At 41.1% G+C, this 20,598-nt stretch overlaps 1 protein-coding gene across 7 annotated transcripts in view; it reads left to right on the forward strand.

The window, feature by feature from the left end:
• Window positions 1-20,598, forward strand: part of Pur-alpha (Purine-rich binding protein-alpha) — a 354,281-nt gene that overhangs the window by 302,705 nt on the left and 30,978 nt on the right. For 5 of the 7 annotated variants that reach the window (XM_080281118.1, XM_080281119.1, XM_080281123.1 and 2 more), the window contains 5 exons: window positions 2,616-2,731; window positions 4,620-4,722; window positions 7,402-7,520; window positions 9,673-9,900; window positions 12,407-17,517. In XM_080281118.1, coding sequence (XP_080137244.1) covers window positions 2,616-2,731; window positions 4,620-4,722; window positions 7,402-7,520; window positions 9,673-9,900; window positions 12,407-12,538 — 698 coding nt within the window. In that variant the 3' untranslated portion in view covers window positions 12,539-17,517. Of the gene's footprint in view, window positions 1-2,615; window positions 2,732-4,619; window positions 4,723-7,401; window positions 7,521-9,672; window positions 9,901-12,406; window positions 17,518-20,598 lie in introns of those variants that run through there. The other 2 variants (XM_080281122.1, XM_080281121.1) reach the window with 2 other exon arrangements.

Raw genomic sequence — 20,598 nt, forward strand, 5'->3', positions numbered from 1 at the left:
GGTTCCTTTCAAATGGCCACACTGGTGGGATTATTTAGTGTTCTCCCTAACTCTCCGTCACTTATGGAGAAGTATGGAAGTTGAGAGGCAGACATTGTAATCAGTCCATCCTCTCTTTTGCCATTAGCTGCCAGAACCTGTTGATAAAGTGGGGGATGAGGGAGGACAAAGAGGATAGGAGAGTTGAGGAGAAGGAAGAGAAAAGAAATTTAGAGGAAAGAGAGAAAAGAGAAGATGAGGGCAGGTTACGTGGAGAGGAGATGTGGAGGAGAAAGAGACTAGAGAAAATGGGAGGTGAGGGTAGGCAAAGAGAAAGGAGAGAAGAGAGGAGGTGTAGAGGGAATAGAGATAAAAAAAAAGATGAGGGCAGGTTACGTGGAGAGGAGATGTGGAGGAGAGAGAGACTAGAGAAAATGGGAGGTGAGGGTAGGCAAAGAGAAAGGAGAGAAGAGAGGAGGTGTAGAGGGAATAGAGATAAAAAAAAAAATAAAAGACGAGAACAGACGTTTAAGCACGGGTATGTTAAGGGAGGAAAGAAGGAAGGAGGGAGGGAGAGAAGGCATTGACTAGAGGAGGAAGGGAGTGGACTGGAAGGAGGGAGGTAATGGACAGAAGAGGGAGGGATTGATGGAGTCTGAGTTGAGGGATAGATGGGAGGGAAGGAAAGGGGTAATGAGGTGCAAACGGAAAAGATGGAAGATATGACAAGATACAATGAGGAAAATGATTGAGGGAGGGTGGACTGAAGCAGATGTTTACAGGAGAGTTGTGAAAGAGGAAAACTGAACAGCTAAATGGTAAGGCTTACTGAAGAGAAATGGCAGGAAGTCAGATTAGTGTACGTAATATACCTCCTCAGCAAGAGCATGGATGTACAGTATATGTATGTATGTATGTGTTTATGTATTGTTATTATTATTATTATTTCTCTTGCTACCGACGTACGTATGTTTTTTGTGTTTTTTTTTAATTAGATTATTGAAGGCAAATACTTATGGATGGATAGTGTTTACTGTACCACATGTGTATGTGTTAGGTGGGGGTGCACACCATCCACTCACTTGATGTAGTACTACCTTAAGATGATAGACTGAGAAGCCAAATGGTTTCTTGTAATCCCGGAAATCAGTTACTATGTTGTATGATGAATGTACAGTAAGGCAGTGCAACCAGATGCTGCCGACAAAGTTTTATATTTTGAGGGGTGTTTGGAGTTTATTGCTCTGTCTCATACAGGGACAAGTGAGGCTGATCATCCATGCCGTAAGTGTTGGGACTGAGCAGCCTAGACCCACAACTGTACACTCCTGACGGGGCAGAAAAGATGCTGGATACATTGTTCTTTTTATTATTACTGTATTAGTATTATTTGTTATTATTATGATGAACGCTTAATTATCTGTCGTTGCAATATCTGGCCGAACGCAATATCCGGCACTGCTGGCTCGGCTCAGTTAAAGCTATATCTGGTGTAATCATGCAATATGCAGCTCTGAAACGGGAAATAACCGGCGGTTCTATGCAATATCTGGCGTTGAGTTGTATCTACCGGCTTGTAAACAGTAGCCAACCAGTCCTGTATTATATATACTGTACTGTATTACAGTACTGTATTGTATTTTATCATTACTTTATTTTATGCTTAATTTTCATCTTTTACTCTTGGGAAGTTTTTAGGATAGAAGTTCCAGACGGATAATAATGCAATATCCAGCTCGACGCTGAATATTGAGCCAATGGGGGGTACTATGCAATATCTGGCATTCTACTTTAACTGGCATAGAGCTTGGCTGAATAAAGTCAGATAATTGAGAGCTTACCGTATTATTATTATTATTATTATTATTATTATTATTATTATTATTATAAGCAACGTTGGGTCTGGTTAGTACTTGGATGGGTGACCGCCTGGGAACACCAGATGCTGTTGGCATCCCTACGTGTCAAGTGGGGTTGGTGGAGGATTAGTGCCCCTCCCTGTAAAACAATTAACTCTAAGCCCTTGGCCACCCCGTTTGGGATACATGGTGTCTGGCAATGAATGAATGAATTATTATTATTATTATTCCTTCATACCTTCATTCATGCATTCGTTCATCATCTAATCCAGTGTTACCCCTTGAGGAGCATAGGAGCTTGGAGCTAGGCAAGTTGGTCTTGACATTTAAGATGAATGACCAGCCTCACCCATCCCTGAGTGGCATTACAGAGCAATAAACCCCAACCTCACTTTGGACATAAACCTGCACCGGCTCAATCCAATTGGAGCACCTTAATTACCCACTAAACCACCAGGCATAATTTGGTGTTATGGTTACCACTCAGCACAGTAAATGGTGTCCTGGTGCACAGAAACCCATTTGGCTTGTCAGTGTTGAGTCACCTGTATACAGAAGGAAGAGGAAAGAATGAAGGAAAGAAAGAAGAGGAAGGAAAGGAAAGTAGGAAGGAAGAGAGGAAAGGGCAGGCTCTTGAGAGCGGATGGTCAGTGCTTTCACCTATCACTAATTATTATTTATTATTATTATTATTATTGCAGTAATTAATTAATTTTCCCCCCTGCCCCATGCTGTGATGCTGATACACTTGGTAATGGTGGTTTTCTTTGTTTGCAGGGCAGCAGCAGGTGGGGGAGCAGGAGCTGGCCACCAAGATGCTGCAGATCCAGAGTAAACGCTTCTACATTGATGTCAAGCAGAACAGACGGGGCCGCTTCATGAAAGTGGCCGAGGTTAGTTCTCGCTTAGTACTGGTAATTCACTATAGAGATCCCTAACCTCTTTGTTAGGTTCATAGCCAGGTGTAGTTAGGTTAGAGAGTTGATTTGATTACTAAACAAGGAGGCTCATAATTTATAATTAAGGCTCAGTTGAATTTCTTGCCACCACAACTTGGTATTCAGATAGTAAAAGTGGCCCATTTCCCTTGGATGAAACAGATTAGTTAAAGATTTCTCCCCTCGTGCATCATTGAACTCAACTTTAACACCTTCACCACGATGATGTACAGTGGGATTCTCTCTCAGTCCAGTTATCTATCTGTCTGTTGCCAGATGCCTGAATCCCATAAGGGATGGCCACAAACAAATCACCTCCATGTCACGCTGTCCTCTGCCATTTCACTGCCCTCCTCCCAGCTCACACCCCCCTCACTCATATACCTCTCCATTCCATCACTCCATCTCATCCTCGGTCTCCCCCTCCCTCTCCCCCCTCCACCACACACACATACACTATCCTCACCAGTCTCTTGCTCTCCATCTTCTTCCCATGGCCAAACCACCTCATAGTGTATTCCTCCTAACACTTTCTATCACATTCACATTGACACCACAACACTCCTTCACTTCCAGATTAGTCAGTCTGTCTCTCCATGTAACTCCAGATGCTCCTCTCAGATAACTCATTTCCACTGCTCTCATTCTTGACTTGCATCCTTTCAACAACGTCCAAGCTTCACGTCCATATGTTAGAGTTGGTGGTCACAATACTATCATGCGTTGGCTTTTTTACTTCCATGCTCACTTTCCAATTTCTTATTACTGCTTTCAAAGTACCAGCAAGCATTCTTCCTTTTTGTATGCTTTCAAGTATTTCATCCTTCAAACTTTCATTCATACTCATCTCATTACCCACATACTTAAATGCACTCACATTTTCCATTTCCTCATCATCCAACCTTGCTGTACATTCAGTGACTATATTTCTCTCGAAGACCTTAAGTTGACTCTTCCCGTCATTCACCTTTAGATTCGATTTTATACACATACTCCCAAACTTATTCACCAAGCCTTCCAGTTCCCCTTCGTCCTCACTTAACAACACAGTGTCATCAGCAAACAACAGAACAGGAAGTTTCCAAACACAGCTCTCTCTCATTAGGGCTGCTCCAGCATCCACTGCCCTGTCTTATATCTCTTTTATAACCCATCCATATACAGATTAACCAGCCATGGAGACATGACTCATCCCTGTTTCAGTCCAACATTCAGAGAGGGAAAGTCACTGAGTTCACTATCCACACGCACTGCAGCGTTAGCACCCTCATGCATTCTCCTCACGGCATTCAGCAATTATTTTATTAATATTTTCCACATTCCTTTTCTATCCACTTTGTCATATGCTTTCTCCATTTAATAGTGTTCTAACTTCCACCAGATGGTGCCTTTTCTTCTGTCAACCTATGTGTGCTCCAGAATACTGTTCATCTCTCCTCTTCCTCTCCCTGAAGTGCTTTCTCTAACCTCTCCTTCAGCACTTAAATTTTACAGCTGCTTTCTGTTTATAATTCTTCATTTCCTTAGTACAGTGGTGTCCAGTATTTTGGTAATATTGGCTGGATTTGGTTCAGAGTGATGAATAGAAGAGGTGAGTGTGAGAAAAAAACACAGAAGTATCTTCAAATTTATTATTCATTTAATATTTTGGACTAAGGATACATAGAGATTCATTGTCCACCACACAGTCCATCTGAGGATGATCTCTGTGTAGTCTACAGTGTTAGAAAAATATACATGAGCTCAACAGCACATAATCTCTTTCGTGTGTCATCCTTCCCAGCCAGTTTAAAGGTAAATGTTCTCCATTGTGTTCCTTATTGACCCAAGCTTTTGCCCTCAGATTGGTGCTGATGGAAGGAGAAACCAGGTGTTCCTTGCCCTTTCCACTGCGGCAGAGTTCAGGGATCACCTATCACTATTTAGCGATTTCTACGCCAACTTAGGTAAAATTATCTCTCGTATGGGTGATCATAACCTTCCTCATGATAAATAAACAGTGGTTGATACTGAGTAGACATTGAACATGTATTTAATTTAGTTGTATACCCTAGTTTTTAGTTAGACATACTAATGATCTTTTAAAGGAATTTAATAATTCTGAATGTTGTGTAACAGCCATAAAGAATATTGATTTTGGCTGTAGGGGAGCATGAATATTAATGTAGGCAGGGTTAAGCTTAAACCATTTCCACTGCAGTAGATGAGTGATAGGACTGCACCTGAAGTATCCTGTTTGATGTGATTTTGTCTTGGATGTATGAGGTGTGACATGAATGAAAATATTAAGGATTTTAGTTTGGCTTTGCTGTTGTGTAATCAGACAACTAATAATGTACCTGTACAGTAGCAGTTTTTCATGAAGTTCAGTTTGAATTGGACATGATGTCCTCACTTCATTCCATTGCAGCTCACATTCCCTGATGTATTAGTTTACTGACACAGGTGCTTTTTGAAAAATTATTGTTCTAATTTTTCTTAAGTAATGCTGTAATGCCTTATTTTACAAATTTTTTTTTACCTGTATTACCCAAAATTATACACCTTAGTGGTGAGCTGAATTATACACCGTAGTTGTAATCAATCACATGAACCAAGACAAGTGTAATTTGTATGGTGCATGGAAGCAGTACATTGCTGGCTAGCTACTGGTGGTGGTGTGAGTTGTCTTGATGGTACGCAACATCCCCATATCTTACTGTCAGTTTGTTATAGGTTTTATTAAATTGGTTATAAACTGTACAGTATCTTGACTCTACACAGTTACTTAGGTACAGTAATAGCTACCATGTAGGTTTAGTTAGTGTGGGTTGGTTGGAGAGAGAGAGAGAGGCAGGGTCATTTAGCATTCAGTTCTGTTAAGCTGATGACATAACATTTACTGCTGTGCAGTATGAGAATTTCATGTACTGTAGTTAACCGTGGCTGTGAAAGAAATAGAATACGGATAGTGCAGGTCTGTGTAGCCATAGCAAATTTTGTATGAATGTAGTAAGGATGGTACGTGGTGGAGCATTTTGATTGCAAGGTATCGGTTCAAGTCCTTCTGTGATTAGGGTGCTAGAGATGCAGTCTGTAATGTGATGTACTGTAATTTGATTACCAGTAGGTATAACAAGGAAGAATCGATCAGTTTATTAAAATAAGTATAACTGCTACATGAATATGAAAGCAAGGGTAATAATGACAATAATTTTACCATACATTATTGAGACTCCCTGTTTGTAAAACTTTGGTTTGTTTCATATGGTTGATCAATTTTTTTTTTTTTTTTTTTTTTTTTTAATATCTTATTTACAGGAGAATGCAAAATGTTTTCTATATCAAATGTTTCAAGTCCAATAAGAAATGATTCAGAAGATAGACAGTGTACCTGTATCTGTGTATCCGAAGAAAGGTGATGTTAACAGTGTTGAGAAGAGTTGTACAAAAGAGGGGATGTAACTAAAATAATGTTCTTTCCTCTTTGATTCATACCATATTATAAAAGGTAATGCAGGCACAGATTTTATTAATTGTAATGGGTAAGTTGATCTTTGAGAGTCATATTTACACTGGTTTTTCTTAATTTTAGATACTGTATTGTAATTTTTTCAGCAAATTCTTTTCAACTTTGGAAGTTTGATATACAGATTACATTATGGTGTTACAGATAAACAGTAAATGAACATATATAGTCCCTCTGCTAATGTGAATTAGGATATCTTAGATCCAACTTAACGCACAGGCCTCAGAATATCCTGCATCGTCAATAATGTGCTGCATCCAGACTATGGTAACCATATGATGATATTTGCCTTTCCCGTATGCTGCTGTCATGTTAACTAGTTTCAGCAGCTGTGGGAGTTTGATCATAAATCAGTCTCACATGTGTTTGTTGTATTTGCTGGCTGTGTGCCCATTAACCAGCATCACTCGTGTGGAGATATTACGCAAGATCATGGCTGGTGTTAACAAGCAACCACTACCACTGTGTGCTAGTAAAGCCAAGTTTATGTAGCTTGCCATGTGAGGTTGTAAAAAATATTCTTTTCATAACTAAAAATAGGGAGTTTTTAAATTCTTGGCCAAAGTTTTTTCTCTTAAGCTTCATGAAGAATATTTTTGGAAAAGTGGAATCATTTTTCAAAGTTTACATGATCTTCAGGTATGTTACCTGCAAAAACTAATATGTATGTTTGGTCTGGTAACCAGGAAGGCCTTCTCAGTTGGGGGGGAGGGAGAGTTGAAAGAAATGGAGAGTCAACACAAGAGCCAGCCAGCAGAAAGATAGGCTCGGGTAGGTTGACGTAGAAAGTAGAGAGGAGCAAGAATGGTAGCCTAGATGGGATGATAGGGAGAAGTAGGAGGTTGAGATGTTAGGGAGAAGCAGGGAGATGGATGGGATGGTAGGGAGAAGTAGGGAGGTTGATTGAATGGTAGGGAGGAGTAGGGAGATGGATGGGATGGTAGGAGGAAGTAAGGAGGTTGATGGGATGGTAGGAGGAAGTACTGAAGTTGATGGGAGTGTAAGGGGGTGGAGTGCAGTTGCCAGAATGGTAGGAGGAAATAGTAAGGTGACAGGTATAGAGAGTGAGGATTGTAGAGTGTTGACCAGGCACCTAACTGGACAGTTCCGCGGGCAGGTCCCCCCAACCCTGACACGTTGCCGGAGGATGGGAAGCTCAAGTCTGAGACTATGGTCAAGGACAATCGCCGCTACTACCTGGACCTCAAAGAGAACTCCAGAGGACGCTTTCTTAGGGTAAGATGATTGACACCATTTTCTTATACTGTACTGTGGACCTTGTTTGTTTGGAAAGTTATGCCTGTGAGGTGGAGTCAAGATTTTGGAAGCTTGAATGGCGAGTGAATGATGGTGTGGTCCATTTAATTAGGCATGCTGTATGGGTCTCTTGCTCTCTGCCCCTACCTCATCTTTTAATGGGGGAGGGGGTCAAAATAATGGTGATATTTGTGATTTTATGATAACTTTATCTTTACAGATGTACATTGTATAATATGATACAGTAATCTAGATGTTCATATTAGTTACTGTTTTGGTCAGCTTATCAGTTGGATTTACTTTATAATGTACATATAACTTTTTATTTTTCTCTCTGTAACTGTGGGGACGCACACCATCCACACACTCGATGTAGTGCTGCTTTGGGTGTCTGCCCTTTCCTCGTTTCCTTCCATCCTCTTCTGTCTCTCTTTCCTTCATTCTTTCTTCTTCCTTCTGCCTACAGGTGGCTCTACACTCCTCGTTCTGTCTTTTTTTCCCTCATTTTCTTCTTCCTTCTGCCTATGGGTGACTGTACACTGAGTTTGTGCCAATATGGTTTCCTGTACACCAGGAAACCATTTACTATGCTGGGTGGTAACCGTATAACCAAATTATGGCGCCTTGTGGTTTAGTGTGTAATTAAGGCACTCCAGTTGGATTGAGCCATTGTAGGTTTATATCCATGGGGTGGTTGGGGTTGATTGGTCATGTATTGCCACAGGGATGAGTGAGGCTGGTTACTCTCATCTTAAATGTCAGGACCAACTTGCCCGGCCCTGTGCTCCTACGCTCCTCATGGAGCAACATGGGATTGGATGATTGATGGATGGATGGAGCTGTTAGTGGATGACATTCTACGGAAGTCATTGAAGATATACTTCAAGATAGTTTAGTGGTAGAATACTGAAGTCCAAGTACAACTATGCTTTATTATTTTTTAAGAGTTAGTATTAATTTAAAGAGGAGACTCATAGTGAATGGGTTTCAAGGATTGTAAGTATAGATGCCTGTAAGAGTAATTAAAATTAATGTCTTGTACACCATCCACTCACTCGATGTAGTGCTGCTGTCAGGTGTCTGCCCTTTCCTCTCCTCCATCCTTCTTTCCTTCCATCCTTGTCTGTCTTCCTTTCCTTCATTCTTTCCTTGTCCTTCTGCCTATGGGTAACTTTACACTCCCTCTTCTGTCTTTCTTTCCTTCATTGTTTCCTCTTCCTTCTGCCTGTGGGTGACTCTACACTGAGTGACAAGCCAAATGGTTTCCTGTACACCAGGAAACCATTTACTATGCTGGGTGGTAACCATATAACCAAATTTTGGCACCTGGTGGTCTAGTGGCTAATTATTGCGCTCCAATTGGACGGAGCCAGTGAAGGTTTATATCCAAGGGGTGGTTGGGGTTGATTGCTCATGTAATGCCACTCTGGGATGAGAGAGGCTGGTCACTCTCATCTTAAATGTCAGGATCAACTGCTTAGCCCCGGGCTCCTATGCTCCTCATGGGGCAATGTAGGATTGGCTGATGATTATGATAGCATTTCACATATTATACATTGTTGTAAAACGTTACCCATGGTATTCTAGCCTTTTACGGTATGATCTTCACTCCAATACCACATGTTTTGCTCTCGGTTGCCATTTCATTTCCTGTTATTTCTTGCATCCTCCACCCTTCCCTTATTAAATCCATTGTCTGATATTATATTTATGGATTTAAGTCCATTGTTTTTTATTAACTCTAACTAAATGGATATAAGTTGAATATATGTGACTAACTTTTAGTAAATGGATGATAAATCTAGTTTGCTAGTCACTGTTGATGGTCTTCATACATTACTGTTCTTATCATACTTGTAGATATTGCCCACTCCATTTTTATTGGGAAGGGGGTTTAGGATGGTAATGCTTAATACTTCCTTCATTCTGATATCCTCTGTCTTGCCACATCCATCCATTCTTTCCTGGAGGGGGTGGCCTTGAATAAGTAACCTCCTTGTTGCCCTGTCCTCAGTCATCAGGCTTCCTCCTCCACCTAACACTAATTTAAATACCTTTCCACCTTGATGTACAGTGAATATTGCCTGTATTGTTAAACATCATGGTCTCAATGCTGTTTCTATCCCTACAGGTATCACAAACAATAGCGCGAGGAGGGCCGAGGTGCCAGATAGCCATCCCAGCGCAGGGCATGATAGAGTTCCGGGATGCTCTACAGGAGCTGCTTGATGAATTTGGTACAGATGATGGTGGTTATAAGGGGGAGCTGCCTGAGGGGCGACATATGCGGGTAGAGAACAAAAACTTCTACTTTGACATTGGACAGAACAATCGAGGGATCTACATGCGCATTTCTGAGGTTAGTAATGCTGGTGTTATACTTATTCAGTAAATGTCTTTATGCACCCTGTATTGGTGTATTCTTGGTCAAGAAAGGAATTTTTCATGCACAGAGTGATCAGAGGTCACTCTCATCAGAAATGTCAGGACCAACTTGCTTATCCCCGAGCTCCTACGCTCCTCATGGGGCAACGTAAGATTGGATGATGGATGGATGGCTGTTTCTGTATGTAGTTGCAAATGCCTTGTACCATCTCCTCCATCTCCATGGAAAGGTGGTTTGACTAATTAGTATCTTCAAGAATAAACCTCAAATATATTATAAGGCTTGGTGATTAAAACTGAACTTCAAGAGAGAAGTACAAGTTCAGAACATAAAATTTGATTAATATAAATATAATCTTTATAGAAGGTGCTATATTTGCCAAGTGGATGTGGCAGCAGATGGAGGAGATGGAACGCATGTATAAGATATTCAAAGAAATAAAAGTGCAGCATGTGAGGTAGTGTGTGGGGTGAAGAGAAGGGAGTGTAAGTGACAGCATGGTGAAATTAAGAGGTGGAACAAGCTGCGGCAAAGAAAGCATAGTGACTGGATGGGAAATAGAGGAGCTTAGGATGTTGAGAGATAGAAAAGAGAGTTATATGTAGAGAAGAGGTGAGAGGTGAAATGACTAATGAAAGAGAGTAATAATAGGGAGGATGGGGAATTTGGAAGAGATGTGGGTATAAATTGGAGGGGATATATGAAACTGTTTTGGAAAGAGGTCAAGAAGGTAAGACCAGGTGATAAGGGAAGCAGTAGAGGAGTGAAAGATATAAATAGCAGAAAGTTGAAGAAGGGAGTAAAAATGAGCAGGTGGAGGAGTTGTTGAATATAGTGAATGAAAGTAGTGCAAATATGAGTGGTTGGGAAATGGCTGGAAGAAGAGGTGAGCAGGGGGAAAGAGACCAGTTGTATGGATTTATTTGAACTATTGAAGAAAGTTGAAATATGGAAAGCCCTAGTAATTGCTGGAGTGTGTGTGGCGAATTGTAGAAACACTGGGGGAGAGTTAGTGATAGAAGGATATGGAAGGTGTGCAGATTGGCCGGTGAGGAAGGTAGGGTCCTGGAGGACTGGAAATTTGGTATAATTATTCCCCTGTACAAAGTAAAAGGCAAAAGAGAAGTGTAAGGCAGTCATAAGGGTATTTGTCTTCTCATTGTAATGGGAAAAATATTGTGGTAGGATACTTATCGATAGGTAAGTGGCGGCCAGTGAAACACGCACAGACACCAAGCTTGATGTGGACCTGCTGTGACATACAAGGTATGCCCATGTGAATTTCAGCTCTGCCACTCAGCGGTATGACATGTAGAGGGTTCCCAATGTATGGTAAAAAATTGGGCACAAAAGTGCGTGTGGCTTGCTTGCAACACACTGCAAACAATTATAATTTACACCGTTGTTGTTAGCAATTTTTTTTCTGCGTCCTTTGAAGTATGGCACATCAAAGTCCAAGGGGGTTAGATGTGGGCAGACACACACAGGCAGTGCTTATTTACATGTTTATTATTGATGTTGATGATGGTGCAGAAGCTAGTTCGTTCTGAGAGTCAGCAAAGATTGAGAGAAATTTATAGAGGTTTCTTACTATTGATGAGAGAGAGGGAGGGGAGGGGTGTTGTATGTACAGTATGCTTCCTGCACAGGAATTGCAGTGCTGTTTGGTGGTGAAAGGTGGGCAGCAGTTAAGTGTGAAATTGTTCACTGATATAAGTGCACCAAAATGAGTGGTTTGTAATGTGCATTAAAAATTTGCCTGGTTGTTTTGTAGGCAAAGAGAATGTGTGAGTAACTGAATGAAATGCAATACCTAACTGAACTTAGAAAGGAGAGATTACCTGTGGAGAGAGAAATGAAAACAAGGGTCACATTTTTGTTAGGGAATCAATGGGATAATAAAAACTTGAATAGGGATGTTGCAGGAGACTACAACTTTGACAATAGGCATCAGGTGAAAACATAGAACACTGCTTTTAACGGTGTTTATATACCAGCTATGTAATGTAAATGGAAGGAGCTTGAGTTTTGTGGGTATTGCATGACTGTAGGAACAGAAGCAAGAATATCAGTGTTCTCCGTTTAACAAAAAGTCAGGTGTATTAATATATCATTTACAATGTTTTGAATTTGACATTAATTCCATTGCTCATTAAAATTATATGTATTATCCACTTGTTATATATGATCATTTCACCAATAATGTCAGTAGTATTGTATGAAGATTGTCCTGCTTTCTCTGAGCTAATTGCCGCACTAAGATTGGTCATATGTACTCATAATAAAAATTACAGTACAGTTTTGGTAGCTGAGAAAATTGATGTTTTTCATGGTAAAAAAGTTTGTCTGGCCACGTACTTTTGTCTGTCAGATGTTCATGTGCGGTTTATGGGATTCGAAAAAACTATACATAAGCAAAGTACTGTATGCATATCTGACTTCTGTAGACAGTGGCTTATATATGTTGTTATTGTTGCAGGTCAAGACCAACTTTAGGACAGCCATCACCATCCCAGAGAAATCTTGGTCACGGTTTCGGGACATTTTTGCCGATTATGTAGAGAAAATGAAGGACGGTGGTGAGAAGGGTCCGAGTGAGAGTAATAAATGAGTGGAGTGGCCGTGCTAGGTTCAGTGAAGCTCGACTGGTGCCGGGCAGGAGTGGGGACGGTGGTTTTGTTGTTGTGGCATCCGCCCCGCCCAGAACCCTGTTAGCTGGCTCACATTCATGCCACAGACTGCCAATCTTCTCCCAGTCGAAACTTGTATAAAGTGTAAAGAGAAGTCTATAACCAGAGTCGTTTATTGTATAGCTTATGAACAACTTCAGATGCCAGTGAGAACAGGAAATCTGGAACTTCTGATGTCAGAAGGAAGAAGCAAATGTCCTTGGTAGACTTCCACAAACATAGAAAACTGATTTATAGGCGATTAAATGTAAGTGATACACATAAAGCTAGGACTGAGCGCGAGCGGCACCGACGGTGGGGCGTAGACCGGCCGCCGCCCGAGTGTGTAGCATTTATACAAGACTCACTGTGATAGTGCGTCGTGCGGCCCCACCCGCCAGCCTGCCCGGACGCTAGTGTGGACCGCGCCGGGCCATGCGGCCAGTGCAGTGTGGTGGAGCTACGCCTTGGAGTGGTGCCGCCGTCCCGCTGCGGACTGACCTCACCTGCCACTGCCACCAGTTGTCATGTTGTCTTTCATTGCCACTACCCAACCTAGAAGCCAACGTGCACCAGCAGGAGCAGAGCAGCAGTGTGGGACGGGGGTGGAGGGGCCGCCCGCCAGCCCGCCCTCGACCCACCTCACACACGCCAGATAAGGACCGTACTTGGCAGCGCGGCAGCGGCAGTACCGTCCTGTCCCCGCGCTGACCTGCCTTGCTGGACCCCGCGCCCCAACGCCCCGGTCCCGCCCCGCCCACTGTCCCCCCTTTGGCCTCCCACCTGCTGGGGAAAGTACCATGGCGGCCCTAGAAAAAGGCAGCATCACAGCTACCACTACCAGCACCACCGCCGGTGCCTCGTGGGACCAAGGGGCCGGGGGAACAGTGCCGGGGCTCAGGCTCCCCACCATCAAAATTAAGACTTGCCCTGTTTCCCCCTCCCCTCACCTCCCTCTCCCTTTTGTCTACGAAGACTGAAACCTCAAGTCAGGACACATCACACTTTGTTTACTTTGTAACATGATTTGCTATAGATAGACTTAATCAATAGGTGAATTATCTTGCCGTAGCATCCTGTCATGCTTCTCCGGAGTGCAGTGTTCAGCGCAAGTGGTGGACCATTACGCTTCAAGAAACATTAGTGTTGGACCACAAATTTTTAACTTGAAATAGTCCCCCCATAAGCCCTCCCTCACCCTAGAAAGCATCCCCCTTCTTGCCCCTGTGTCTCTTGCTATCATGACTGTTGTTGCGGACCTGAGGAGAGGATCACTTAGTGGGCGCATTCTGAGGGAGCACGACAGGAGGGCGGGCAAGCATGATTGACACAGCTTTAATAGATAACAAGAACTAGGGGGAAAAGTGAAAAATAAAAAAACAAAAAAAAAAATGGGGGAGTTTACATTAATTGATACTGAGACAGACCTTTTTTTGTGAAAAAAATTTTATGTAACTAATCATGTTATTTATATGAATGATCACACTTTCTTACATAAAACAAAACTTGTAAAAACTGTTTGGTCGGGTGTTTGGTCGTGTGCACCATCGAGCATGTAGTATAGTGTGTTGCTCCGGCCCGACTCTCTCACCCTCGCCATAACTGTTTACATCTCCTTTGGCTGCCATTGCCACATCTTCTGTTATGCCATAGCACTGTGGCAACCTAGGGGCTGGCCTGATGTCTTACCCCACTGTGTGCTTTAGTTTATTTAATTTCTTGAGGTACTCTGTTACCTGTGCTGTCATGGTGATTTTTAGTTGTCAGATGAAGAATGTGTAGCTGGTAGTTAGTGTACTAGGTACTGCAAAAGTAAGGTTTGTTTTATTTTGATACTGATTTTCCAGCAGGTGTGTTAGATTGAGGCAAAGCAAGGCAGACCAAGGCGAGGAGGTAGAGTGGTTGTGGACGGGGCAGGGCAGGGCATGGAAGGGCAGGTCAGGTCGGGCTGCTGGCTTCTCATGGGTTTTACACTTTGGTATATTTGTTTTGATTGGTGAGTTTGAGTGTTATTGTGGGCAGAGTCCCCCCTGCTGCCCCCAGAACCACTGCTAGGGCACGGAACCAGATGGTTTCTTGGGCAAGATGCAGGAAATTTCCTGTGTATGGAATGGTTATATTTATGATCGTATTTGTTAATTGATTAATCATGGACTGTGTATGGAGGATTTGTTTTATATGATATATATATGTATATTATTTATGTATGTATGTTCACATGTGTACATATATACATACACAAATACATATATATATATGCATATATATACAATGTGCACTTGTTTCTTAATTTGTTTTGGTGATAGCTTTAGTGGTAGGAGAGTGCTGCGTGGAGCCGAGAGGGCATTGCCACCCTGCCCAGCACATCATGCCTCTGCTGGAGCCACCTTCCCATACCAACTTTCCAGACTTAAGGCTAAATTTTTCTTATCAGTTTTTGGTGTGCTGTATGTAATGGAATTTTTCTAATCCAAAAATTTGTAGAAAAATGTGGTTTGGACGTTTTCTATTGGCAGACGGTGGGAGACTAAGATGAGGTGTGGAATGTCAAACCCATTGGTGAGGAGAGGGCCAGGCTGGTGGTGGTTTGCGGAGCCTCCCCTCTATTAGTTTCGTACTGGGGAGAGAAGGAATGTTGGTTACGTTTATTTAACAAGGGCACTGGCATTGTCATTGGTTTATTGAGGGGCCTGGTGACCACTAGTTGGTGAACTAAATAGTTGCTAGCTGGTGGTGAAAGTCACTAGCTGCATAGTCTCATCACTGCCAGGTGGTGCTACTAATGATAGTCACCAGTTGGGAATTTTTGTCTAAACAGTTGCTATCTGGTGATTCAGCTGTCACTAGCTATTAAATTGGTTGCTGAATATCCAAATTCTGATATACCAGTAGCCATGTAGCAATCCCAGTTTACTTTATGCATCAATAGATCAGCCTTGACAGGTGTAGAGAATTCCTAGCTAAAGTGTGTAGAAATTCAAGTGGCACAGTTTATTTTGCAGCACTAGTACAGTATTTTCAAGTGACTTGGGATAGTTGAAGCAATACTTGCAGTTCAGCAAGTTTAAATGTTACCCAAATACCACCTTTAACTGAATGGGCCTGATTAATTGTATAGATCGCTAGTTGCGAACCTAACTAGCAGGCCAAGAAGGGAGTAGGGGCCCCCTCTGCCAGCTGCCGCCACGCTAGGTCACCTCTCTCCGCCAGTACTCTGTGTGTCCGTGTCTGTGAGCTCCGTGTTCGAAAGCATCCCCCCTCGAGTAGGATTAAGAAAATACTAAAAAAATATATATATAAAATAAATAAAAAAAAAACTTACTTTCTGAATCTGTGTTACCAAACAGTGATGAACTTCAAGTAATGAGCCTTCATTGTTTGTTATTATTTCCCCCACCCCCCTACCCTCCCCTTCAAGCCGATTCACTGCCATTTTTTGTCGTGTGTGGAAGGAGCGGTGAAGGAACTCGGTGGAGCAGTTAAGGAGGCAGTCATGAGTGTCATTTTCACTTTTTTTATGGGTGTCTTCTAGAAGATTTTATTTCCATTTTCTGTTTTTGTAAATTTTTGGATAACTACCAATTTTTTTTTAGGCTGATTTTCTTCGGGGATTTACCCGAACTTGTTTGCGGGATTGGATTATGTTTTTTTTTTCGGTTGCTGCTTGACAAGTATGGTTTCAACAGGAATGATTAAAAATTTGCCTATTCAATTTCTTTCAGAGTTTGTCATATCTCTTGGTAGGAGTTGCAGGTTTGCTATTGATTTTCTATTTTGAATATATAGGATTCAATATTCATTAGAACACAGCAGTTATACAGTGATTAATTTAGTTGCTTTGCATCTTTCAAGTCGATCATCATGTTACACCTTTTGCACTTTTGTCAGTTTCTTACAAAGGAGGAAGATCAAAAGTGGATCTTGCTGTGTTGTTGTTGCCCTCTGAGCCTCCCTGTGTCTTGAGAAGTTCTGGTTTACATTGTCTCTCTTGTTAGAACTAAATTTAATGCAGTACATCATTTTCAAAAATCTCGTGGCACTGGAAAAAAAAAAAAAAAATTGGGTACTCCTGTAAGATTTTATCCTTTGTGAACACTGATTAAAAAGAGAAATTGTTTATGAAGTCGACTCATGTTTAGTTTATATGAAAATTTTTATTACAGATTGAAAATGCATCTTGTAAATCTTAAATTTGTTCAGGTAACTTCCTAATCAAACCCAAGATTCATGTTAACAGACCTAATAATTTTCAATACACTTACTAGCGATCAAAACTGGACAATGCACATCCTAGTACTGTATGTAGAAAAGCAGGGCATACCTTTTGACATTGTACTTTTGCACTGAATAATTATTTTTCTTTATATATATATATATATATGTATAAGATAGCTGGGGTTATACTTTTTGAAGGACACTAAATTTCAATATTTCCCAGAAAATATATATACATAATGACTTTAGAGTTATGCTCTGCAACACTTGAAATTTTTGCTTGAATGAATGGGTGAGTATTGGAGCCTTACAAAGATACCAGGCCACCCCTTCCCCAGCCATTTCCTTCAGGCGTTTACACGTTATAGGAATTATAATATTACAGGTATTGATTTTTTTTTTTAAGGAAAAAAGGTGTTTATATTGTACTTATTCTATTGTTATAACTAAAGTAAAATTAAACTATATATAATTATGAAATCACAAAATACTTTGTTAAAAGTAAAATTTTCACCAGGAAATTTTTAACACTGAGAAAAGGTATGATAGTTCACAAGGATATATTTTTCCCACAACAAATGTAAAGGTCAAAAATTCACCCCTGCACGAGTGGTCATCGCAAGAGGTTGTTGGAAGTTGTGTACCAAACATTACTTGGTGCTTTGTCTGTCAGTCAGGACTTGGCAATACATAGGCTTTGATTGTATTATGGCTCTTTGATTACCCTTATTCATGTGCACAACAATTACTGGAACTGTATGAGAATATATTTAAATATTTGTATCAAAAGTTGGTCTTTGTAGTAATCATACATGCAAATTAATGAAAGTAGTTTTGTTCTATGAATGGTGTAGTAGGGTTAGCCGTATTGTGAAGGAAAGGCAATAGTGGTATTGTTTTCAAATGGTTCTGAAACTGATTATGTATTGGATTATGGGAAATGGCTTAATGTTAGTGGATGATTATTATTTACAGTTGCTTAAAGGACCTGAAGAACTGGTATACTACTTGAAGTGCAAATGTTTCCAGTAAAGTGGAACTGCAAATTCAGTCTCCAGGATTGCATTACAGTTTGTTCAGGCTGGTTCCTTCAGGCAATTTGTGTGTGTGTGTGTGTGTGTGTGTGTGTGTGTGTGTGTATGTGTGTGTGTGTGTGTGCAATAGCTGAAAACAGCTGATTTGAAAGGCACAGAATGAGAAAATTTTGGTATTTGGTATTAGTTATTAAGATATGTAAGATTATAGCAGAACGTTAAGATTGTGGTGAGAGAGGAAGTGTTAGTATGTGTGGCTTCCTAACCCCTCCCCTCTCTTAACATTGGTGTGTATGGCCCCATGTGTTGCTTTTAATTACCTTCATGTATTTTGATATTAAATTTTTCAAGTTTTTATTAAATGCAGATGTTTCAACTGCAAACATTAAGCATACAGTACTTGACAAGTTTATAGCTTAGTTACAACAGTGATTGAACTGTGTACTGTAGTTGTGTGTAAACAACAAGTAGTTTTGTGTGAACACCAACAATTGTGTGCTCACTAAACTAAACCCATTCATGCCAGCTTCCCTCTCTTGTGGTCTGGTATGATCAGTTTTCTACCTGCAAACCAAAATTAATTTGTACATAGACATATGTCTGAATTAAAATTGGAAGTGAAGACACTCAAGCATGCCATTTGATTCTTGTCCACCACTGAACTTGCAGATGTCAGAGACCTAAGCACAAATTGCAACGTACTGTATTGATAAATGCTGTATAATGTTAAATGGTGTCTTCATTATGTCTGTATTACTGGTATCATTGAACTTTTGGTTTTGATTCTTAAAATGTTTTAATATTTGCAGAACTAGTTATACAGTATAGTGCAATGTAAGAATGTGCTTTTCTAAACTGTAATTTACTGGCTTCTCTGGTTGTAGTGCTTCAGACTGCTTTATTCTGTATATATCCTGTGCTTGGCATACAATGGACTTCCTGTACTGAAAAATTCTATGATGGAGAAGAGAGAATCTTTGATGAAAACTTGTGAGGGGGGACACCTATGTACCGTGACCTTACTTAGGGATAGCCTTGTGTGTTCCGGCGTGGCCACTTGCCTCTTCTCGTGGTACAGACTTCATAATATTTCAAAATTTCCTTGGAAAACCCTTTCAACTGCCATAAGTTTCCATAATGTATCAAATTTTGGGCATGAGTGCACAAGGTGCTATACAGTAATCTGTGCTTGTCTATACTGATAATCTCTGTTGTTTCTCCTTGAGAGACATATGGCATTTTGAGGCTGTGATGCAAGGCACCATTTAGGAAAGCCATTTGCCATTTGGATTTGTCATTCCACAGAGAATTTCGGCCATTACAAGGTGTGAATGCAAGTTTTCATATCTCGCCTCTGACAACGATCACGTCACCTTCAGTCTTGAGAGGTGCCCAAACTGACAACGTATCTTTAGTGTCTTGATGGAAAATGGAACTCCCAGATTTCGGGGCATCTTAGAAAAACATGGTTGGCATTTCAGCAGAATGCAATGTTTTTACATCCTCATTCTACAATGATCATCATTTTTTAGCTGAATTGTGTTATATAAGGAAATAATCCTCATTCTCGAATCCCTGCTGTTACCTTGTTTTTCCCTATCATTACACCAACTAGTGGTAGGTGGTGGCGACCATCATCCACTCACTTGATGTAATGCTGCCTGCTTCTTCCTTAGCCTTTATCATTCTTTTTCTGTGTCTGCCCTCCTCTCTTCCTATTTCTCCCATCTTTCCAGTCACTACTTAATGCTTTTCTTTCTGTTACAGGTGGCTTTACATTGAGTGACAAGCCAAATGGTTTCTTGTAAGCCAAGAAACCATTTACAACGCTGGGTGGTAACCATATAACCAAACCATACGTGCTCCCTACGTGTCAAGTGGGTTGGTGGAGGGTTAGTGCCCCTCCCTGTAAAACAAATAACTCAGAGTCAAATGGCCACCCCATGCGGGATTGTGGCGTCTGGCAATAGATAGATTACACCAAATGAGAAATGCACAGAAGCTGAATTCAGTTTCTGTGTTGATTTCCCTTGTAAATGAGGACACTGTGCATGTATCACAAGAACATGAAGGCTATTAAAGATGCTCTGCATGCTAATGTCCTGCAGACTGCTGAAGTTGTATCACAGGTGAGAGTTAAGGCCATGGTAAAAAAAAAAAAAATAAATAAATAAAAAATAAAAAAATAAAAATAAAATGCACTTTATTTGTGTGTGAAGGACCAGCCCTAAACAGAAGTTGCCATTGAATTGCCGATCATGCGTAAGAGCAAGACTCTGCATGACTGATCCAAGACACCAGCACTCAAGACTTAAAAGTTCCCAGCACGAGCACCACCCCCAGACCTCCATTCACTGCCTGTAAGGGCTAGTTTGACAAGTTCAAGCCTCTCCTTATGAAATGTGAAGACAACCAGGATGGCAGTATCAATCAGTCACGAGGCAATAGTTTGGTTTCCAAAGTAGCTGATAAAATAATAGAAATGGGGTATCTGCCAGAGCAGATATGGAATGCCGATGAGACAGGTCTCCTCAGGAAGAAAGTGCCAGAGAGGACTTTCGTTTCATAAGAGGAACATCAGGTGCCAGGCTTTAAGGCTGCCAAAGGCTGCTTAACTGTAGTCTGTTGTGTGACAACACTGCTGGGTACACAAGGTCTGCATTACCTTTAATGCAGCCAGCCCCAGAGCACTCCCTCACAGGAACAAGAAGTTGCTTCCAGTATTCAAGGTGCACAATATATAAGCCTGAACT

The sequence above is a fragment of the Coenobita brevimanus genome, chromosome 87 (genome assembly GCF_032717465.1).
Source record: "Coenobita brevimanus isolate Jiangsu-jjx chromosome 87, ASM3271746v2, whole genome shotgun sequence".
NCBI classification, from domain to species: Eukaryota; Metazoa; Arthropoda; class Malacostraca; order Decapoda; family Coenobitidae; genus Coenobita; species Coenobita brevimanus.